Genomic DNA, 24,194 nt, shown 5'->3' on the forward strand with positions numbered 1-24,194 from the left:
ATTAAACCATTTAACCCTGAAGGGGTGACAGAGGTGCCGGGGCCTTTTTAAGGTGAAGGTCTCTGGATATGACTGCCCTGGGGACGGTAGCGCGGGGCGATGGGGGTTCTGTCCCGCTCTCGCCTTATCGGGCTTATGTTTTGGAACAAAATAAGCTCATGCAGGAATTTGACTCTGACCCCTTTGCACCCGTTTCACAATGCAATACTTTCCCACGGGGGACCTTGTCTTAAAATAAATCTGCCATGAAAAAGGGGGGAACACAAGTACTGGTCTTCAGTTATGGCTGGGCTGGTTCCAGGCGGGACAGTGTTCTGCCTGGGCGTTTGTCCCGCCTGTTGTACTTTCGGAAGTCCTTAGAGGCGCTGAAGGGCTTCTCTGCCTCGGCCCGATCAGGTGTCCTCTGAGAACCTTCTAAATAAGTGCAAGGCGACACCTGGCCATTACTAATTAAAGCCCAGTGTGGCTCGGAGCGTGGACACCGACATCTGTCACACTAAACATAGGTTGCTCCGCATGCACGCGTGAGGGCGATGAATGTTCACGTCTGGGCGGGGTGTTTGGGGGGGGGGGTTGGGGGGCGTCGGGTTGGGTTGGGTTGGAGGGTAGGGGTCTGACAGCAGCTGGCCATCCCCCTCCCCGGACCCTGTGTTTCCCACAAAAGAGGGGTTCACCTAGAATAGCGCAGACGGAGGGGGGAAAGTACGGACAAGGGCACGGCCCCGGTAAACAGACCTGTGCGGGCCGTGCCTGCTGTAACTCAGCCCTGTCCGAGGCAGCCGGCCCGGGCAGCGTGCGTACTGGCAGAGACGGAAGGTTTCCACTGCGAGTCCCCGCGTCTCCAATCACGGCGCAGCCCTGTTTGGATTTCTCCCCTCGTGTCCGTTGTGCTCGAAGCACTGACACGGATACGCTCACCGGCAACGCAGCCACACTCCACTGAGCTTGATTAAGGTTACCCCCCCCCCCCCCCCCCCACACACACACACACACACGCACACACACACACACACACACACACGCCTTCCGGAGTCCGGAATCTTCCGTTAACAAAAAGACGCGTTTGTGTTTGTGCGTGTCGGTGATCGCACGTCACTAGTACGTCAGACGCACAGATAAGAGATGGAAGAGATAATCGACTGAGTGTCGGCTCATTTAGCTCATTGACTTCTTCTCTCTAACTTTAATTCATTTTTGTCTTCCTTCCTGCTTTTCAGACCCCATCTTGCCCTGGAATATAGCGGGAAGGTATGTTCCATGTGTTCATGTTTATTTATTTTCTATTTTAGCAACAGTGGAAGATTATATGAAAATGTCACACAATGGCTTACATGATGTGTTAGATTATGGGTCACATGAGGGGTCACATGATGGGTCAAATGAGAGGTTAGATGATGTGTCACATGAGGGGTTAGATGATGGGTATCATGAGGGGTCACATGAGGGGTCACATGATGTGTTAGATGATGGGTCACATGATGGGTCAAATGAGAGGTTAGATGATGTGTCACATGAGGGGTTAGATGATGGGTATCATGAGGGGTCACATGAGGGGTCACATGATGTGTTAGATGATGGGTCACATGATGGGTCAAATGAGGGGTTAGATGATGGGTCAAATGATTGGTCACATGATGGGTCACATGACGGGTCCCATCATGGGTCACATGACGGGTTAGGTGATGGTTCACATGGTGATCGTCATGTGCTCAGACTAGGACTGTTTGATCCTCTCAGGCCACCAAGATCCACCAGAAGACCTTCGGCCACGACCACCCCATCACGGCCCGGAGCCTGGAGCTGCTGGCCACCGTCTACGCTGAGATCGGCAAGACTGAGTACTCAGGTGAGACGCGCTCAGACACAAACCAACCACGCGCAAAGTTAAACTCCTCCCATCCATTTTTTATCAAAAGCGCGTGTGTTCAAACACTTGCTGTATGATTAGGACTATCTAAATCTAAATGTCTGTGTGTGTCTGTGTGCGGGCGCGTGCGTGTTTTTACATGGGGTTGATATAAGGTTGGAAACTCTGTCCTATCTCGGGAGAGGGAACGCAGGCCTCACCACCACATGAAACTGTCTCCGGACATTTGTCAAAACGCGGCACAACAATGTCAGTCCTGACGAACTTGCACACAGCGAGCAGAACAGCTTAGCACGGAGCAGCACTAAAACACTGTCTCTAGCCTGACACTAATGTCAGCTCAGGACAATGGTACATTGTTCATTTGAGGAGAACGTTTAAACAGGGAAATGCTATTATGTAAAGAGAGACTTTGAATTGAAGAAGAAAGTCACGTTGCTTTGACACGACATGTCTTTACAGGGATGTCAACGTTGGAAAGATAAAGTGTTATTAATTGATGTAGGACGAGAATACACATTAAAGTGCTCTTCTACATAGACTTAAGAAGTAAAAGGAAAAGCGGCGTCATCACATTGACAGTTTCGGGCCACGGTGAGGTTATTATTGCTTGGTTTGCGTGACGATAGGGAAACAATGGCAGGGTTGTTTTTAGACTGTTTCTATAAAGGCTGGTCCGCTTTGAACACTAATGAAAAGTGCTTGCCTTGGTGAGTCCGACATCAGAGCAGTAAAGGGCATCTACAGGGAAATGAATACACCGTAATATGCTCATTTCCTCAGTTTGTTATGTAGCTCGAGGGATCCGGTAGCATACCAAAATAACAACTTAGCCGGCCAGATGATTCCACCACTAGGGCATTGTCTGACTCGTCACTGAGAGATGCACAACATGAATACACTGGGAACACGAGGCCAACGATAGGCCTCTGCAATGTACATGTTTCAGTATGTTGAGTTTTTTTCTAAATGTCGTCTATTCTGTTTTCTTGCGTTGTAAATCAAGCTGGCCAACAAACAGTTGGGGGAGAGGGGGGCAGGGGGGGGGGGGGGGGGTTGCAGGACTTGTTGTGAAGAAGGCTGTGTTTGCAGGACAATAAATGGTAGCGCCATACCACCGTGGGGTTTCATTTAAGGCACAATCACACATAAACATAGATCACTGGCATTTCGATAACATCCTGCTTGAAAAATAATGAAAATAATAGTACAAATACGCATGTCAATAAATATTATTATTAGCATTCAATTGCATTGTCCACATAAGAATGAACAGCAGAACGCTGAACAGCACGACGAGATAAGAGGTTCCGCTGTTCATATCCGTCACCAGTCTGGGGCAGGCCCCATACATCACACAGTGTGCCGTGACGCGAACAGGAAGGAGTTAACCCTGGCAACCGCACGCTTGTTTGCCCTCCTTTGCATGTTTACCTTTGAGCTGCCATACGTCTGCAGGCGCGGGCCTGGGAGGCTCCAGTCGCCGCGGTGTTGTTGTGGAGCACGTTCCTCAGTGATGTCACCAGCATGTGGTCTCTGCTCCTAGACTCCCTGGGCCAGTGCGTCTCGGCGCTCTCCAAGCGCTTCGCCACGGCCGAGACATTCAGGGACGCGGTCAGCAGCATTCCCTATTCACATCGGGAGAAGCGCTCCGAGATCCGCCACAGAAAAGACCACGTCCACCACAAGGAGGACCATGAAGACAACAAGGTACGGATCCTCCTCCGTGACCAGAGAAGGCTGTCGGGGAACCTTACCCTGGGGTTCTGTTTCAGGATCCAAGTCCATCCTGCATGGCGGATCTGAACTGATCCTGGTCTGATCTGCTCTGATATTCAGGTTCTGAGTGCAGTGAGAGTGCCCACCTCCATATTGAAGAAGACTAACTGCATCAGCTCCGACTCTGAGCCAACTCACCGACGGAAGGGGGAGCGGAGAGTTCGCTTCAGGGAGCCGGAGACGACTGTACACGGTAAGGATTATCTTTAAAATCATGTTATTTTGGAGCTCAGTAAGCCCTCATCGCTAAGGGCCATGGAAGACAGGAATGGTGTGTTATGGTTGTACCTGAGACCTGCTCACGGCTTTATTAGTGCAACAACACTGGACAATAGCTTCTGTTGTTTGCATACCGGCCCAAGGAGCAGCGTCCATCTTGGCTCTTTGTTAAACAACTGATAGTGGGCTTGGAGAGAGTGTGATATATCGCACACAGAGTAGTGTGCAAATTCAGGAGAGGTTTGAAGCTATTTTTTGATTTGGTAGGCTGATCCACTCGACCATGGTAGATCCAAATGTTTAAAAATGTGTTTTGTTTTACAAATATGCTCATATGAACTTCATGAAATGCTTAATTCAAATTCAAATGCAAACAAGGCAGCTTTGGACCTTACTAGAACAGATTCTTCTTTTGTCCGTTTTTACAGACATGCTATTCTATGACTGTTTAGGTGGTAAGTCCAAAATGAAATGCATGAAGAGTTGAACCACCTGCCTGATGTACAATGTTGTCACAGAATGTGTGTAATACTGAACCAAAGCATCAAATCCTACGTCACGATTTTACGACTGCAATGTTTCATGTCATGCCACCTTTGTGTCCACTTCTCTTGTTTGTATTGCCAACGATACATAACGTAACCTAACACATTTAAAATGTTTATGCACTGCCTGGATACCGTGTTGCAACACACCACAACATGTCTCACACAGGGTTAGCTAGGTCAAAAACTAGCCGTGTACAACCTGATTCAAAAGACCCTTATTTCTGATTTACAAATCAAAACAGATGATGTGAATTAACTAATTGCTTCTGGTGGTCTCGGGGTCTAGCCTATGAGACGACTCCGGCCCGCCCCCACCTGGCTCTCTTCACCTGCCTGTTCCTGCTGATGTCACTGCTGGGCGTGGCCATGTACTGCACGGACCGGCGACGCCCACAGCGCATGTGTGAGGAGCTGGAGGCCCGGCTGGCGGTCTACCTCCTGCACATGAAGCAACTGGTCTGGGGCTGCTGGATGTGGCTGACTGTGCAATGACTGGGACCGAACACAGGGGGCGACACGGAGCAAGGTGGAAACGTTTTTAGAAGTCAGTGAGAGTCCACACACCACTCAAAGCACTGTAGCTTTTGGGGGAAGACTGTTGTACGATACACACTATGAACGGTGAGGAGGGTAACTGCTACCAGGGGGAGTGTAGGCAGAAAGGTAACATGTGGATTCCATGCCTGTATGAATATTTAACTATGTAGTGGGTATGCCACACTTTTTAAATTGTGACGTTTTGCACATCTGCAATGTTGAAGCTCATGTAATGCTCACCAACTCGCAAATATTTTGAGTTTCCTTTTCTGGCACAATACTCGTATGCGGGCAATTGTTTTGATGGAATGCAAATATTTATTTGGGCATTGGACTGTCATATATACACCTGATGTGATGCAGAAGAAAATGTGTATATAATATATGGCCTATCATAAAGGACTAACACAATATACAGCAATGTAACAATACTTCACTGACTGTTGCCTCATGGGTTGAGTTGGCTTCAAACAGACAGAAAAACCCTTGCAAATAAGGCTGATTATAGCACAAAAGAAATAAAATTGATTGGCATTGATTAAAGAAAAACACACACACACAAAGTGCATCACGGAGTGAGTCTGAATGACTTTAAAGTAATTAAAGACCAAGAAAGGTTATTGACACTGCTTTCTAACCAAGCCTGTATAAAGATTGCCAAATTGGGCTGAGGAGAAAAACGTTGCCTCACAATTGAATGTATTCTGTGTTGTTGATTACGGTCCAGCGAATATTCTCTGCTGAGACGGTGTTTTGATATGCTTATAAGCCACCAATGACCTTCCCTCAATGTTATTTATTAGTCTAAACTCTGTCAACATCAACAACCAATGTCCAGCTAAACATAATCACTGACATTTTTGTTTTCTTCTTAGATAATATTTATATTTGCCCCAAAAAATTGATATTCAGGTTTTAATCTTGATGTCAAGGATTCCTTCATGTTTTGGATAATGTAGGGTAAGTGGCATGGAGTATTTTGAATAGTACATGGTACCTGATGAATTATAGGATATGTACCAATAGAGAAAGGTTTGCAATTCTGGGGCCAAAATGCAGGAAAAGGAAAGAAGAACAAGTTATTTCAGTGTGATCATCCATAACGGCACACTCATACCGTATCCAGTCGGCCGACAAGAGAAAGGAACTGCAGACATATGACATTCAACCTTCACTTTGAGGAATAACACATTTCACAGTTTTCAGTAAAATATTGTTTTATCCAACAGGTTTCAGGGAAAACAAAGGGAAGCATTGTACTCTGAAAGTCTAGCAGTTGAAGCAACAGAAGGCTTAAGAGCCGAGGTCAACAGGAGAAAGGCTCCGTTCCGGTAGTACTGGCAAACACAATTGCTATTAGCAATAAAACGCACCCAACTAGCTCCTGAACACACCTTTTGGTTGAGTAGCTGTGTTATGGCAGTCCAAACGTATATGGTCACTTTTGTAAAGTGTGCCTTTTTTAGGAGGTTTACTTAGTTCTTAACTTTTTTATGATTTGTTTTTGATTGTTTTGAATAAAACTGTCATACCAAAGTCCACTGAACGGAAGACTTGGTCTTACCCCCGACCCATGGATCCTTTGTGTGTGTCTGTGTATGTGTGTGTGTTTTTGTGGTTCTCAGTAGAAATTCTTCTAGGTATACATAAGTTCAATGTCCTCCTGGCAGCATGTAAAGAAATAAAGAATATATTCTTGTGAGTATGATAAAGCAGGGTTAGGTACTTTCCTGTCCTCACAAAGGACAGAAGAGTACTCTGGAATGAGTCGTCCTACGAAGCATTCTATCAATGGCGAAGTTGGACAAAATACAATGGAGTTACACTTCTTGATGTACAGTTGTGTATGAACTGCGAAAGCAAACAGCTTTATTCTACAGCATGCAAGGGTTCTTCCTCTGCCAAGTTATAGGGTGACTCCACTGGGAAAGCACAGAAACCCTTTTAGGTACAGGATAGAGGCACATTTAAAACCTGTTTGGTTCATGCATAACAATCCATGCAAAAGCTACAGCTAGACAGGATGGTGTGCGTTATAAGCAGTAAGTCTGTTTGAGTCATCAGTATGACGGGTATAGAAACAGACACTGCACCTCGCTGCTTGTTGATTAGTATGAAGTACTACATAGCCTCTGCAAAGCTAAAACCTCCTGTTTGATTCAATCCACCACCGACTGAAATACTGATCTTCGATTGTCTATTTTGGCATCTGTCTTGCTCACAGTAGAAAACGAGGACTGTGTGTGTCAGTGCGTGTGTGTGTGTGCATGTGTGCATTTGTATGCATAGAGTGACAGTAAGTGTGTACTGTATGTTTGGCCATGCATGCATGTGCGTGCATGAGTCTGTATGTGCGTGCATGAATGTCACTCTATACATGGCTGCGCGTGTGTGTGCGTCAGTGTGTGCGTCGGTATGTGTGTGTGCAGGTTTGTGTGTCCGTGTTTGCTACAGTGTGTGTGTGTGTGTGTGTGCATGAATGCGTGTGTGTGTGTGTGTGCGTCCGTCTGGTGTCTGTGTCTCCTCCTCCGGCCCTCAGATCAGGCCGGTCTTCAGGTGTGCGTCGGAGCGGCAGCGCAGAGCGGAGCGCCCCAGCAGCAGGTCCTTCTCGTGGATCAGGCTGTCCAGCAGGTCCTCCTGCCGGTAGTTGTGGTACACCTTGAGGAAGGCTAGCACCGCGATCCCCAGCCAGGTGAGCCACGCCGCCCACAGGCCAAACTGCCAGAGCGGGAGAGAGAGAGGCAGAAGGGCTTCCTGGTGAATCCGCCTTCAGGATGAAACCATAGCAACTAGCAACGAGGTGCATCACTGTGCACTGCACATGCAGAAGGGATTCCTGGTGAATCCTCCTTCAGTATGAAACCATAGCAACGAAGTGCATCACTGGGCACCTGCAGAAGGGCTTCCTGGGGAATCCTCCTTCAGTATGAAACCATAGCAACGAAGTGCATCACTGGGCGCCTGCAGAAGGGCTTCCTGGTGAATCCTCCATCAATATGAAACCATAGCAACGAAGTGCACACAAACTCACCTGAGCTATCGCAAACTGGTCGTAGAAAGCTGAATTGTTCAGACCGAGCTCCAGGTCGGTGTCTTGCAGTTCTTCACAGCTGAAACCCACAATACGTGGAAACAGTTTAGAGACATACAGGAAGGACTGACGAAGAGGAGCTCTGAGGAAGAGGATTTACCTGCTGGGCATGCTTCCTCCCTCGGTGACAGAGTCACACCACAGGTTGAAGCCCACGGTGACGATGGTACTGGACAGGAAGACGGTGAACACGGCCAGGGAGCTGATGAGCAGGTTCAGGAAGGCGTTGAAGATGGTGCTGGAGAACGATTTAGAACGTGTGGAGAGCAAAGGCAAAATGTAATTGTAACCTAGGCCTATCAAATATAATATTTACGTGATATATTTGTTGGGTTAGCACATAGATGATATATATATATATATATATAAGATTTATTTTGGAGGATTTTCAATTGAAACATGTAGGACTATAAATAAGTTAAATCCTGTCATAGTGGGTTTAATTAATTAATTATAATGAATTAATTTCCAACTAAAAAATTCATTTTAGGAAGTGGACAATCAAAACCTTTAGCAATGTTATGCCATGTGTGTAGGGATTTCTGTGATGCTCACAGGGAAGGAGGGAATTTGCTGCGTGTGCGTATTAATGGTGGCGCACAATTACAGTATTGCCGGTGTTTCTATGTATCATGCATGTGTATCTTTGGGAAGATGAACAATGCGGATGTGGCAAATGGGTGTTTGGTCCAGATCATCATCATACATCTGGAACTTTAGAATACGTCGCACCAGGGCGTGGGACATGTTAATAATAGACCGTCCTATTGAGTTCACGTTGTAGCTTAAATTAGCAAGAGCTATAGAGGCTATCCTATATAGCGGTCATGACGTTCCGCTCCATGCATTTCATCGTGAACCAGCCCACAGGTGCACCATCACTCACTCGTCGTGTCCTTTGCATAGGAAGAACAGCAGTCTCCATGCCTGCACTGCGGACAGGATAAGAGATGCTATTCCGACAAAAGTGATAAAGCTGCAGGACGACTCGGGTCCCCACTCCTCCACGATGAACCGCTGCTTCGACACAGTGATGTTCTCGTTCTGCCAAATGCCCCGGGTGAAGAGCAAGCACTTCCCCCGGAAATCTTCTGTGTTTTCCGACAGGGGCACTACGGCAATGAAACCAAACACAAAAGATAAAAAATAAAGAATACATTGCGCGAAAATTAAATTATCAAGAGCCATTTTTCTATCCCTCTTCTTCTGCCTTGCGTCCCGACCAACCGCGCCTGCGCAGTGGATCCTGTATCGATGGCGCGTGGGCGCAGCATCCAGCGGCAGCATCCGACGCGGCCTAATAATTAATTAGGCCGTAAGTCTTTTCCCCATCATCCTCAATATAGACGCTATTTTCTCCGTCCACCTTTGCAATGATATATAAAAACACATTGCTCAATTAGATTTTTTTTTTTTTTTGAACATTATGTTTTGGTTATTTTTTATCTTATATCATATTTCAGTATCATTATCTTTGTCACATGGATTCATGCATTAGCTCTACACGGTATTCCCCCTTTCTCTTTCCCCATCTCCCTCTCCCCCGGTCTTGCCTCCCTCTCCCCCTTCCCCTCTCTATCTGCCTCACTCTCTCCCCTCCCTCTCCCTTGCTCTGGCCTTCCCCTCTCTCTCTCACCTCTCCCTCTCTCTCTCTCTCTCTCTCCCTCAGATAGAGAGGCAGGGTCTCATGCGCGCTACACACTAGAGTAATGGTTTGTTTATGGATGGTGACAGCCCTTAAGGAAGGGCAGGTAGCCGTCTGATCTGTCTACTGCACGCTCGGCTGAGCCCATCTGGAGTACAGTAAGGATCATACAGCTATAGGGGCCCATCCCTGCACTGTCCCCTAGCCCCCGTAGCCCAACACACACACCACACCTCATTCACAGTGCCTGTCGCTATGACCTCAGCCATGTATAGAAACACTAAAGTAGAATCAAACATAAAAGACTTGCACGCACGCACGCACACACGCACACACGCACACACGCACGCACGCACACACGCACGCACGCATACACACACACAGGGCCCAGGTAGGTGTGTGACCATGTCTAGAGTGAAAGCAATGACATCCTTCTTCCAAAGGTCAAATGAGGGTCAAACATGGCGGTGCTTTTTACATGGACCAATCATAATCGCCACCGGGGGGGTTTTCCTCTGAAGTCTCTCACGGTGCACCAAAACCAGTATTTACACAAGCGTTTCCCAGACATTAGGCAGCTCTTTGTATCCATCACACGCATGGCGGTAGCCCCCAGTTCCCCCCCGCGCTGCACGTGATTTATGGGTCATTTTGCTTTGCTGTGGCACTCGGATTTCCATGATGTTATCAGTTGGCAGATTAGTGTGAGTTATTGTTTGTGTGTGTGTGTGTGTGTGTGTGTGTGTGTGTGTGTGTGTGTGTGTGTGTGTGTGTGTGTGTGTGTGTGTGTGTGTGTGTGTGTGTGTGTGTGTGTATATATGTGTCAGGGGGGTCTGAAAAAAAGGAAATGGATTTAATTTCAGTTAAAGTTGGCCAGTGTGGTTGGGGCGTCATTAGCCAGAGTGTTTGATGCTCCACACTCAGTCCTACCAGGGAGACGGGGGGGCCCTTCCCCTTCTTTTGGCCCGTCTGATAAATGGTTCAGATTATCATATTCTGTGATAGATCACCCTGCAGTCTGGTTGGTTCTTTATGGCGTCGGGAGGAATCCATCTTCTGCTTTTCTGTGCTCTGCTCTTATAAATTGTCTTGGGGGGCTTAAAAGGTAGATTTTCTTTTTATGATAATCTGTAAACTGTAGCCAGACCGAGGAGGACTGACCTCAAACCAAAAGCACCATGGGATATCAAATTTGTAACCATGATGTGGGGTGAGGAGAGGTCAGAGTAGACGTGCATATGCATGTCCACACTCTCAAACAGAACACACATACATACAAACGTATATCACAATATCTCTCACATGCACTGGCATACCCTCTGTGTGTGTGTGTGTGTGTGTGTGTGTGTGTGTGTGTGTGTGTGTGTGTGTGTGTGTGTGTGTGTGTGTGTGTGTGTGTGTGTGTGTGTGTGTGTGTGCGCGCTCTAAGTATTACACTTTGTGTGTAGGCTCAGCCACGACCCCCTCGGGGGAGCCGGGGTGTCAGGCTGAGCTATGTGCTCAGTGCACCCCCCCCCCCAGGAAGTCAGGGAGGCAGGTTCGGGGAGGGAGGTTGGGGGGAGGGAGGATGGAGCAGACACTCTCTGTGCAAATACAGGCAGAGAGGGAGGAGAGAAAGAGAGGGTCGAGCTGGTAGAGAGAGGGGAAGGAGGAGAGAGGGAGGAGGAGAGAGGGAGGAGGAGAGAGAGAGGGAGGAGGAGAGAGGGAGGAGGAGAGAGAGAGAGAGAGGGGAAGGAGGAGAGAGGGAGGAGGAGAGAGGGAGGAGGAGAGAGAGAGAGAGAGGGGAAGGAGGAGAGAGGGAGGAGGAGAGAGAGAGAGGGGAAGGAGGAGAGAGGGAGGAGGAGAGAGAGAGAGGGGAAGGAGGAGAGAGGGAGGATGAGAGAGAGGGGGGAGCTGAGAGAGAGAGGGGAAGGAGGAGAGAGGGAGGAGGAGAGAGAGGGGGGAGCTGAGAGAGAGAGGGGAATGAGGAGAGAGGGAGGAGGAGAGAGAGGGGGGAGCTGGTAGAGAGAGGGGAAGGAGGAGAGAGGGAGGAGGAGAGAAAGAAAAGGGAAGTGGTTGATGGGGGAGAAGGAGAGCAGGAGAAGGGGAGGTGGTAGGTGGGGGGAGAGAAGGGGGGAGGAGGAGAGCAGTAGAGGTGGGAGCTGGTAGATAGGGGGGCAGAGGGGCAGCGGTGACAACCCAGCGTATTGAGGACATCCATATTTCATGAGCTGGAATGGCAGCAAGGCAAACATCGCCTTCTCAAACGGATCGAGACAAAACCTAACAACCCTAGTTTCATGGTGATACACACACACACACACACACACACACACACACACACACACACACACACACACACACACACACACACACACACACACACACACACACACACACACACACTGTTTTCATTTCAAAGAGAGCATAACTATAACTAATGCATTAGTTATAGTTTGTATGCTTTGATAAAAACAGTGCTCTGGCTCTGGTTTGCTTACCTAAGGGAATTTAAAAACAAATAAATACAGAAATGCTGAAATAAACTGTATTTTGTATATTTAAATTTGAGTAACAGCAATTTTTAATTTTTGTAACTCAGTACAGTAGCAACGATTGAAACAGCAGGTGTGATTGGTGACTGAGTGATTGTTTCTGATCCGGTGCGTTCATGAGAGTGGGCATGGGCATCCATCAGAGATGTGCTCCTGAGAGACCCATCATCAGCTGTCACAGCCAATCAGGTCAGTCGATTGTAAAAGGCCCTGTGCCAGATGATTGAGCACGAGGCTGGACCTGCTCCTGAGGTCAGGGGTCTGGGGTCCGTCTGCCGTGGTCTGTGTATGATTCTATAAAACACAATACAGAAGATTCATCATTTTAAGGGCTCTATACAAACGACCTCATTACTTAAAAATGCACAGATTTAGTTTGCATCAAATGGAGATAATCAGAGGCAATATTTGTAAAAAAAATGTTTGCAAAAACAAAGAGACAAATTATGAAATTATCTGATCATTATCATTATCTGATAACGCGTCAATACGCTGCCATCCATCTGCTTGCGAACAGCATCTTAAATTGAGAAGGCTCCATTCCAATCATCGTGTTATTCTAATCCGCTCTCCTCACCGGTGCTCCCTCCGGCCCCAGGGACCAGCCTCTGTCCTGCCAGGCCCTTCCAGAACATCTGAGACCAGCGGGCTCCTCCTGGTCTGCCTGGAGCAGCAGAGCTACCTCCAGCAGACACAATTACAGCCTCATATCCTGGCCTGGGATGGGGACGGGTGGAGGAGATATCCTGTGACCATTCATCTTGGCCCGTGGAGGCGGGTTGCAAGGGGACTGAACGCAACAGAGCCCGCCGCTGATTAAATGCCCTTAATATAGCCCATCTATCTCTGGCTCCGATCCCTGGACGTCTTCAGCGAGTAACTTCAGCCCAGCAGCCCTGCCCGTCTCCAAACATCAGGGCTTTGTTCATGTACGTATAAAAAAAACCTTGTATGATTGTCTGTTGATTGTCTGATTGTCTATCATGTAGCATCGATCCTAGCCCTTGTTGTAGGCCTATACGGCCGGGGAATGGGTTAACTTAACAATTGTTAGTTCTGTGATATCATTTCCAAAGGGACAAAGTCACGTAGTTTGACTCCTGAACGAGTTAAATTTTCTTACTATTGACGTGACATCAGCGTCTTGTGCAGGAGACTCGGCGCCGCCCACACCTGCGCTCGTGAAGCGCGCGCAGTCCAATGACGTCATCGGGCCAACGTAAAAGTTAACATGATTAACGGCCGTCTTTTTTAATATCCTGCAGATGTGTAATCGGGGGCTGGGGGACTGAACGGGGGACCGATCGTATCACTTATATCATCAGTGTCTCTGACTTATCTCCGCGCCTGAGTTATTTCTGCACACTTAGCAGAACTGAAACATATTCTCTTCTCCCACCACGCTGATGTGGCGCAGCCAGGCCGGGATGAATCATTTATACCGTTTACAGGAATTACATTATACACATCCAGTACAAATTCAAACTGCAACGTGATGAATTACCAGCGTGGCTATAGCTACGCATGCACGTACAAACGCATGCAAGCAGGCACGCACACGCGTACACACGCATACACACTCCCATATCCGTCCCACACCCACACATACACACAGTATTTATACTAGGCTAGGTTAGTGTTGTACAGCCCTGGAACATGATGACGCTCATTCAACATCTCCTTATTAGGTTTCAGATGCCATGTTGTGTATAGTCCCGAGTCTTGAAAAAAAAGCAATTAAGGGGCAGACTCTTTAAAGCATTGACATAACTCAGAAAATTAACTGCCTACTTTAGTGAACATGGCATAATAAACATGTAAGTCCTATCAAATAACAGAATAAACATGGCCTGGTTAATTTCCTGGATACATATTATACTGTTGTGTACCCGTAAAATACCGTTTCCTAGTCTGCTGTCTATGGATGACATCATTTCTGAGAACAGGTATTTGGTCGGTGCTGATGGAGGACCGGAGGAAGGGGGATGAAGGGTAGAAAATAGGCCACCTGCTGGGTCAGGATAAACCGCGCTCTCCCGGGAACAAAGCATGAGATCATCGCAACATCAGAGCGTCCATGTGCGTCCTAACACTGGAACAATACTGACCCCTACTGGCCACGATGCTGCCTTTCACCAGGACGTGTGTGTGCTTGTGTGCGTGTGTGCGTGCAAGAGAGAGAGAGAGTTGACTCCCTGCTGAGAGCTGGCCTGTGGATACAGGGCCGACCCAATACAGATATCGGTGCGCTTGTCTCAACAGAGAAACCTAAACAAAGATTTGATGAACAAACACACAAATCATCACACTGCTCAATTCGTTGCTCCAGCACCGTGGGAACCTTCACAAAGAAACAAACGCAAATATGGCAGAGGAAACGTAAAACAAAGGCCGGAGAAACTGAGTCATTATGAATTTAATTTCATCCACCACTGACTCCTTCCAACGCGTTTCATTGGTTGACCTCCCTCCTCCCCCGCCCCCCTCCCCTGTCACAAGGGGGGGGCATCAGTGTGGGCAATAGGCCGTGGTTCCCCCGGCCCCCCAGGGGAGACCAGCGAGGCGTGACCATAAAGGTGGCACTGGTGTTAAAAAACACCAGTGGTAAAAGACCACAGAGAGCAGGGGGCCAGAGTGATGCTGAGGCTGACTACACACACACACACACACACACACACAGACAAATACACACACACATCTGTCGTTTGTACAGAGCAGAGCACATGTGACCGGGCAGCTGTCTTGTGTGTGTTCGCTACAGAGAACAACCAGGGTTTATTATACTGTTAATATGCACATTGTGGCTCTGGCCCACTTGCTGTCTCTGTCACACACATAAACATACACTAACACACGCACACAGTTACAACCTAACACACACATAAACACACAGGAATAACCCGATACACAGACATACACACACATCCAGGAACAACCTAATACACGCACACACACAGGAACAACCCAATACACACACACACACACACACACAGGAACCACTTAATACACACACACACACATAAGAACAACCTAATTCACACACACACACACACACACAGTTAAACACATCCAGGAACAACCTAATACACACACACACACACACACACACACACCAAGGAACAACCCAATACACACACACACAAACCCAGGAACAACCCAATACACACACACACACACACACACGCATACAGGGAACAACCCAATAAGCACACAACCAGGAACAATCTAATAAGCGCGCGCACACACACAAACAAAATCACACACACAGATCATTTATATAAATTTATATTCACAAGCCATGGCCGCAATAGATTTTTTCCTCATGTGAAATACACAAGCCATAAAAGGACGATTGTATTGTTTTATTAGCTCTGTAAGCGTGCTCAATATGTCACCATGCTTTTAATGTTCCAAATGTCACCGATGGCCACTGGTGCCCTAGGTTGTAATGTCATTATGCACGTTATAAAACCGCACAGCCGTGGTCCCTATCTACCTGGTCCGGTCCGTACCGGTTTGTAATGTAAACGGACGGCGTTTGTACTGCGTTTTTCTAACCCGTGGCCACTGCCACTCAAAGCGCTTTACAATATTGCCATTCACCCATTCATGCCCCCATTCACACACCAACGGTGGTGTCGACCACGCAAGGCGACAGCCAGCTTGTCCGGGAGCAGTTAGGGTTATGTGTCTTGCGCGGGGAGTGTCAGGTGAGTGCCAGGTGTCAGGGACACCCGAGACTCAGCTAGGAGAAGCCGGGGATCGAACTAGCAACCTTCCGGTTACCAGCCAACCCACTCTGCCTCCTGAACCACATGCCACCCAAAGTCATTTAGCACTGTTATAAAACCACACAACCGTGGCTCTCTCTGCCTGGTCTGGTCTGAGGCAGCCGAATCCTGGAGCAGGTCCTGGGTCAAGTCAGGTCCTGGGTCAGGTCAGGTCCTGGGTCAGGTCAGGTCCTGGGTCAGGTCAGGTCTTGGGTCAAGTCCTGGGTCAGGTCAGGTCCTGGGGCAGGTGAGGACCTGGGGCAGGTCAGGTCCTGGGTCAAGTCAGGTCCTGGGTCAGGTCAGGTCCTGGGTCAGGTCAGGTCTTGGGTCAAGTCCTGGGTCAGGTCAGGTCCTGGGTCAGGTCAGGTCCTGGGTCAGGTCAGGTCCTAGGTCAGGTCAGGTCCTGGGTCAGGTCAGGTCCTAGGTCAGGTCAGGTCCTGGGTCAGGTCAGGTCCTGGGTCAGGTCAGGTCCTGGGTCAGGTCAGGTCCTGGGTCAGGTCAGGTCCTGGGTCAGGTCAGGTCCTGGGTCAGGTCAGGTCCTTTTGGGTATTGAGAAGTTGTTGTTCCACTTGTTGTTGAGATCAGAGTTGGACCCCAGGCTGGTGGGTTGTCTTGGTTACGAGGGGAGAATCCAGAACTTCAGAGGTACAATATGCAGGATTTGTGATTTCAAGCTCCAGTAAACATTTCGAAGAAAAAGAAACAGCAGAACGCGGCCCTGATGTTAATGCTGTGTAGTGTTGTTGGCATCTCCCATCTTCGGTCAGGGGATCAATCATAGGATGAAAACATGGACGCTGTTATCTTCAATACATTTAAAGTCAACATGGTGTTGTTCTTTTCTGTCTTTTTTTTTTTTTACTGAAATATGATCTATTATGAATACAGAAAAGGTTGTATTTTACAGGAATAATATTTAACAGGGACATTTGACAACTAGTTGTAAAACATTAAAACCTGAAATTTTAATGATAAATACACACAAATGAAGGGTTCGTAGAGGGTGTAGCATGGAGGACTTAAGCCCCTCAAATAAGTAACACATCAAAAAGAATAAGTTCCAACTTATCACCTACTTGTGGTTTACTTCTTGGGGTTTACTTCTGTTATTACACACTGAGGTAATCCACTACTCTCAAGCTAAGCCGGCATCCCATTGGCCCATCTGCTAAATGGTTGTGGCATGACAACCATGTGCGTTTGTTTTGCCATAAGTGTGTATGTGAGAGTCACATAAAGAAAGAGAGTGACATATATATATATGGAGAGAGATTTATACAATTCATAACTTAACTGTAACTGCAATTTGTGGACGGATTGTCCAATAAAGTAATGATGTGTTTATGTATTGATATATACAAACGCAGTAGAAAATACCATAAGGTTATCCTTTCTTTACCCTTTACTAGGGCTGAGGGAAGGGTTCAAGTTACAGTCAAAGTGTTCTGTGTGATTGATTATATAAACAAATATATGACTTTAGATTGGATGTAACTGAATTAGATTCATCCATACTTGACAAACCAGTGTTGTAGTTATATTTGACGCAGGCACAGGCACCCCAAGCACACACGCTGCCCCCCCCCCCCCAACCGTGTGTGAGTGCTGGCGATGTCAGACGTAGTTCAGTAGCAGAAGGTGTGTCCAAAGCCTCAGGCCCAGTGCTGATTAATGACTACTGGGAATTAGAATTAGTGGTCGGGATCCTCAGCCGCTAGGCTCCCAATGATGCTGCCCCACTGACCACACACGCTCTGGGTTACTACGACGACGAGCAGTCTCACTCCACATCGGATCAGGAATCTCTGTGTGACTCCCAGGATGTGAACTCTACCAGGACCGAGGTAGGTGCAGCTCATTCCCTCAAGGAAGGGGGCTTTTTTCCTTCTCTTCACTCATTCTTGCTTCCAACCCTGCTAATAATGATTAGGTGCTACATTTCAGATGCTGGGTCAATTGTGTTTAATAAAGCATGTTGATTTAACGGGTTTCCTTTTGAAATGGATTGGCCAAATGTCTAACCCAAAGACGGTGGCAGAAGTCAGCTTCTGACGTTATACATGAGAACCGGGTGATGTCTCTCTGTGTGTCGGTCTGTCTGTGTCCTTTATGAACATGAATTACTTTCCAAGCCTGTGATGTGATAAGAAATGTAATCAAAGTATATAATTTCATCTAACTCCTTTGTTTCCTTCACTTTCAGTTTCACAGTGGTCAGCCTTCAACACCTCTGACCATTATGCTGCGTCCGCAAGATATTGTTCAGGAATATCAGCCTAAGCTGCTTAGTAGGAGAAGACCTTCAGAGACCGGCCCAGCCCCCGCCCCCCCACTCGGTCCCCCCATACCCTCCGATGCGTAGAGCGGATAACAAGTCCGTCCGTCCCCCCCCCCCCCCCTTCCCCCCCTCCCTCCCCCCGTCTAATCCACAAATCATCCAATGAAAAGTAAGATCCACAAAAAAGTGTATCCTCCTATTCTGGGAAAAGAAGGAAGCGGCACACTGAAGTTAGGGCTAACTGGGCTAATGGGCCCACTCCGCCTTGAGAGGATTCAACTCATCATTAAGGACAATCTTTTAAGTCTTTGAAAATATTTGGCAGCCTTTGGTTTCTTATCTTGCAGGACAAGGCGAGTCTTGAATGCTGTCTGGGGAGGGTTGTTGTTGGTAGGGGGATTAAGGCCTTTTTTTATTTTATGTCTTTTTGTTTAAAAGGAGCACTGTTATAATGACAATCTCGTGGCTTGATATTTTGAAATGACGCCTCATAATAAAAACACCTGAAACAAAAAGTAAGATCCGAACCTGAGACAAAGATGGCCGTCCTGAGGGTGACGTTCACCAAGTTCCGGCGCGACAAGCTGGCCCAGGTGCTGTGGATCCTGAACTGGGTTTCCGTGGTGACGGGCCTGCTCCTCTTCAGCCTGGGGCTCTTCCTCAAGGTGGAGATCAATAAGCGCTGGGAGCTGATGGCCGAGCAGGACGTCCACCAGGTGCCCAACATGCTGATCGCCGTGGGCCTGGTGGCCTGCGCCATCAACTTCCTGGGCGGCAAGATCTGCTACGACTGCGTGGACAGCTCCAAGTTCCTGCGCTGGAAGCTCATCCTGCTGCCCTACATCGTGTGCACCTTCTTCTTCACCTTCTCCGTGCTGGCTGGCGCGCTGCTGTGCTACGGCATGCGGGGCCAGCTGGAGCAGGCCCTGACGCTGGGCCTCACCCAGGCCATGCGCTTCTACAAGGACACGGACACGCCGGGCCGCTGCTACCTCAAGCGCACCGTGGACCTCCTGCAGATGGAGTTCCAGTGCTGCGGCAACGCCGGCTACAAGGACTGGTTCTACATCCAGTGGGTCAGCAACCGCTACCTGGACATGTCCCAGAAGGAGGTGGTGGAGTGAGTACTGCAATCCGCTAGGCTGAACCAGCAAGGGGGGGTCTTTGCTTGGTGGCTAGTTGTCTGGCTGGTTGGCATTTATGAATATTGGTTCTATCAACCTGCCCTGAGCGTGTACGTGTGCGTGTGTGTGTGTGTGTGTGTCTCTGTCTGTCTGTCTGTCTGTGTGCATTCGTGTGCATGTGCGTAGTCGTCTGAGGAGCAACGTGGACGGGCAGTACCTGGTGGACGACGTCCCGTTCAGCTGCTGCAACACCCTCTCCCCGCGGCCCTGCATCCAGGAGCACATCTCCAACGCCACGGCCCACTACAACTACGAGCCCCAGACGGAGAGCCTCAACCTGTGGATGCAGGGCTGCCGCCAGGCCCTGCTCAGCTACTACACACAGATCATGCAGTCCATCGGCCTCACCGTCCTCATCATCTGGCTCTTCGAGGTTAGTGAGGAGGGAGAGTAGAAGCTTTTATTCAGAGCAATTTAAAATGTGTTAATTTGTAAGAAGAAAAATAAACAACAATATTTTGCTGTCGGTACAGGGAGGATGTTTACAGAACCAAGTGCCAACTACAGCTAGCTAGGATAAGACGCTACACAATGCTAAATACTATCTTTAAGTGCAAGGACGTACAACATACAATAAGTGCGTAAGAGGGGTGTGTGGGGGGGGGGGGGGGGGGGGGCTATCCAGAGTCTACCTCAGTCCCTGCCCTGTCCTGCGGTCGGCCGCTACCCCTAACAGACATCTAATGCCGGATGACAGCCACATGTACGACACACTTATGCTGTGTACCATCATCATGGACACAATAGATCATATTATATCAAACTTATACGTGAAATCAAGATTTCAGATGACAAATAACCTTTTTACTCATCGGAAAAGCTGTAAGAAATTGCAATGAACTATTAGCATATGGAAGTCCAAACAATGGGTGTTGTTCGTCCTATTTTGTCATCGGTTGGTGTGTTTGTGCAGCTGTCCGTGTTGACGGGGGTGCGCTACCTCCAAACCTCCCTGGAGAACGTGCTGAAGCAAGGGGACCCCGACTGTGAGTCGGAGGGCTGGCTGCTGGAGAACAGCTTCGCGGAGACGGCTCGCTCCAACCTCAACATCATCAAGAACCTGGGCAAGTGCAACCAGATCGACACGGCAGAGAACGGCGACCGCAACCTCAACGTCCCCCCCTGCACCCCCTCCCCGGCCCGCTACGGGCCCGACAACATGCCGCCCACTGAACAGGCCAAGGGCAGCTAACATGGGCTGATGTTTACAAAGACTGGGGCCCCTCCACGAGCAGGTCAACACACTGGGCTACTGAACCCAGCAGGTCAACACACTGGGCTACTGAACCCAGCAGGTCAACACACTGGGCTACTGAACCCAGCAGGTCAACACACTGGGCTACTGAACCCAGCAGGTCAACACACTGGGCAACTGAACCCAGCAGGTCAACACACTGGGCTGCTGAACCCAGCAGGTCAACACACTGGGCTACTGAACCCAGCAGGTCAACACACTGGGCTACTGAACACAGCAGGTCAACACACTGGGCTACTGAACCCAGCAGGTCAACACACTGGGCTACTGAACACAGCAGGTCAACACACTGGGCTACTGAACCCAGCAGGTCAACACACTGGGCTACTGAACCCAGCAGGTCAACACACTGGGCTACTGAACCCAGCAGGTCAACACACTGGGCTACTGAACCCAGCAGGTCAACACACTGGGCTACTGAACCCAGCAGGTCAACACACTGGGCTACTGAACCCAGCAGGTCAACACACTGGGCTACTGAACCCAGTAGGTCAACACACTGGGCAACTGAACCCAGCAGGTCAACACACTGGGCTACTGAACCCAGTAGGTCAACACACTGGGCAACTGAACCCAGCAGGTCAACACACTGGGCTACTGAACACAGCAGGTCAACACACTGGGCTACTGAACCCTTCCGCGACCAGCAGGTCAACACATTTCCTTTACATCATGTGTTTTTATATTTATATTTGAGTAGTTTAGGTTTTGACAACAGGGGGTTTGGTGTTACACCCCATTGGCCTTTAAGCCATAGATCAAAATAGGTGGTAACGTTTGGATCAAGATCGATATTGTTCACCCACTCTTGTTTTATTATTTTACAATTCTCCGCAGAACTGTAACTCCTTAAAATACATCTCATGGCCTACAAAGCATAAGTGTCTCCACCCACAGCTGTCTTTAGCAGCAGATGCACGCTGCCTGTATGAGGAAGAAGTGTTAGTGAGGACTGGTTGTTTTTAATAGGGTAGTTGTTCTGTAATACCAATCACACATTGAGTGATGTCTACAGGAGATAGGGTTATGACAGCCACAGCCTCCACTGCATCACTTGTTTGATATAAACATTATCCAACAAAAAAAGGTAAACATATTTTATGAGAATCAAAATGGCCTTTCGGAGAATCTGCCTTAGGACAACGGGGAACTGCAGAAAAAGAAAAAATACAGAAATGAATTGAAGATTATGGATCCAAATGGTAGCTCCACTCTGGCACATACCAAACACAAATAACAGATGTTTAAATGTTTTATGGAACTCGATAAGTGTTGGTTATGAACTGTTGTTTCTGCTCTAATAAATCTTTAAAGATCCCATATCATGCTTTTTTATGGTTAATGATTGCATTTGTGGGTACTAGAGTAGAGAATAGGGTTTCCTTCCTGAATGTTAAAAATACCCCTTATTGTTCTCACTGTTCATTCCTGCAAAACCAATTTCAGCGTCTATCAAAAACGTTCCGGTGATCAGCTGCCAGAAAGTGATTTCAGCCGCGGGAGCGCGCACAGCCTGTTAAAGCTAGGCTATATCGCCTCGAAACGTGAGTGCGGCAGCAAAGTCTGATCAGTACTAGTCAATAGCACTACAGGACTATTGTCCGCTGTATTAACACAGATATGTATTTTAAGGTCACAAGACATCAACGTTGTACGGGGATCGACGTCTGATCAGTCATACTAGTCAATAGCACTACAGGACTATGTCCGCTGTATTAACACCAGGGGCGATTCTAGGTTGCATAAACATCTGGGGCTTAGCCCAGAGGAAAAATAAAAGTATCCATTTGGGCATACTATTTTATCTTATTCTTTTTGTCTGCTTTATTGTGCATGCAAATTTTTTCTGGATGCTTTACCTAAATAAACAAAAATACGCGGTTTATTATAGCTTTAAATAGCTACCCGACTGCTTTGCTGCTTATCCCCAAACATCTATATCATAGCGAGAGAGAGAGAGAGAGAGAGAGAGAGAGAGAGAGAGAGAGAGAGAGAGAGAGAGAGAGAGAGAGAGAGAGAGAGAGAATATTATTCTTTATTTTATTCATTTTACCCAAAACTTATATTCGGGGCTAATTAAATAATATCCGGCACTTTAGCCCCGAATAAAACAGCCTTGTGATTCCACTGAGTATAAGTACACAGGACACTGCCTAAGTATGAGTATAAGTACCCCGGATACTGGCTCAGTATGAGTATCAGTACACAGGATACTGGCTCAGTATGAGTATATGTACACAGGATACTGGCTCAGTACGAGTACACAGGTTACTGGCTCAGTATGAGTATAAGTACACAGGTTACTGGCTCAGTACGAGTATCAGTACACAGGATACTGGCTCAGTATGAGTATAAGTACACAGGATACTGGCTCAGTATGAGTATATGTACACAGGATACTGGCTCAGTATGAGTACACAGATTACTGGCTCAGTATGAGTATAAGTACACAGGTTACTGGCTCAGTACGAGTATCAGTACACAGGATACTGGCTCAGTATGAGTATAAGTACACAGGATACTGGCTAAGTATGAGCTGGAGTGGGGGGCGTTGGAGGCCCTTTGTTGCCCCCTGCCATCCGTCGGACCCCGTCCTCCGCCACCTGACGTCCGGCACGTCGATGGGAACGCCGTCGCCGGCAGGGATGTTTCTAGGTTTCATAAACATCCGGGGCTTAAGAAAATGAAAATGCTAAAATTATTTCTATGCTTTATTTTGCATGAACATTTTACCATAATGCTTCACCTAAATAAACAAAATACAGTTTATTATCTAGCTTAAAATAGCTACCTGACTGCTGTGCTGCTTATCCCCAAATGTCTAAAGTTCCATTCAAGTTATTTCTGCGTAAAATGAATAGAGTGAGACAGACTTTACACACACATATCTGACTGGGGATAGGATAGGTTAATTCACTTGAGGTGGTAAAAAGGTTACGTTTTTAAACTGTTTCTCTTGCCAGAAGGACTATCTAGACTAGGCTACTTATAAATAATTATAAATCTTTTTACTTACTTTATTTTTAACCCAAAAATTATATTCAGGGCTAATTAAACACAGGGTCTGTGATTACGGTGTCTGGGTTCAGGGCCTAATCGACCAGGTAAACACGCGTCCTCTGAGCTCCAGGAAACGCACCAAGTTCCAGGTAGTTAATATTTAGCTCAGACGTCGTTCACTCAATACATTCATGATCCAAAATCTGACCGCAGCTGACCTCAGATCTGGTGAACTGGGCTTTTATTCCTTTCACTTCATATGCTTTGACCAATCCTGTTGCTGGAGGCAGAGATATTTGCAGACAAACTAGACCAGCACATGAACATTTTAAAATGTAAATACGACATTCCTGTATAATTAAGGTGTATGACAGCTCCCTCTGCTAGACAACAGTCTCACACCAAACTACAATTTCCGTTTGAACCAACGTAGCTATAGTACATTGATGTGAGACGGGTTGGTTGATTGAACGTGTTGTATTAGCAG

The 24,194-nt window shown here is 47.6% G+C and overlaps 3 protein-coding genes across 4 annotated transcripts in view; 2 read left to right on the forward strand and 1 right to left on the reverse strand.

Annotated features, from left to right (window-relative positions):
* The window catches only part of c5h14orf180 (chromosome 5 C14orf180 homolog), a 16,167-nt gene extending 10,844 nt beyond the window's left edge, over nucleotides 1–5,323 (forward strand). The window contains exons 5-10 of one of the 2 annotated variants that reach the window (XM_056590714.1): nucleotides 1,218–1,248; nucleotides 1,738–1,846; nucleotides 3,414–3,577; nucleotides 3,707–3,839; nucleotides 4,294–4,320; nucleotides 4,700–5,323. In XM_056590714.1, coding sequence (XP_056446689.1) covers nucleotides 1,218–1,248; nucleotides 1,738–1,846; nucleotides 3,414–3,577; nucleotides 3,707–3,839; nucleotides 4,294–4,320; nucleotides 4,700–4,905 — 670 coding nt within the window. In that variant the 3' untranslated portion in view covers nucleotides 4,906–5,323. The remainder of the gene's footprint in view (nucleotides 1–1,217; nucleotides 1,249–1,737; nucleotides 1,847–3,413; nucleotides 3,578–3,706; nucleotides 3,840–4,293; nucleotides 4,321–4,699) is intronic. The other variant, XM_056590715.1, reaches the window with a different exon arrangement.
* Nucleotides 5,324–6,511: 1,188 nt separating this feature from the next.
* Nucleotides 6,512–9,258, reverse strand: LOC130382804 (transmembrane protein 179-like). The gene is made up of 4 exons (XM_056590716.1): nucleotides 8,928–9,258; nucleotides 8,142–8,279; nucleotides 7,982–8,060; nucleotides 6,512–7,668 (listed from the first exon to the last, which is right to left on the reverse strand). Exons 1-4 carry the CDS (start codon nucleotides 9,227–9,229, stop codon nucleotides 7,486–7,488), a joined length of 702 nt encoding a protein of 233 aa, XP_056446691.1. The 5' UTR covers nucleotides 9,230–9,258; the 3' UTR covers nucleotides 6,512–7,485.
* Nucleotides 9,259–18,660: 9,402 nt separating this feature from the next.
* LOC130383096 (photoreceptor outer segment membrane glycoprotein 2-like) lies at nucleotides 18,661–20,644 on the forward strand. Its single transcript, XM_056591145.1, has 3 exons — nucleotides 18,661–19,388; nucleotides 19,579–19,825; nucleotides 20,366–20,644. The coding sequence occupies exons 1-3, from the start codon at nucleotides 18,808–18,810 to the stop codon at nucleotides 20,642–20,644; spliced, it is 1,107 nt and encodes a 368-aa protein (XP_056447120.1). The 5' UTR covers nucleotides 18,661–18,807.
* Nucleotides 20,645–24,194: the final 3,550 nt, after the last annotated feature.

This window comes from Gadus chalcogrammus, chromosome 5 (assembly GCF_026213295.1).
Source record: "Gadus chalcogrammus isolate NIFS_2021 chromosome 5, NIFS_Gcha_1.0, whole genome shotgun sequence".
Classification (NCBI taxonomy): Eukaryota; Metazoa; Chordata; class Actinopteri; order Gadiformes; family Gadidae; genus Gadus; species Gadus chalcogrammus.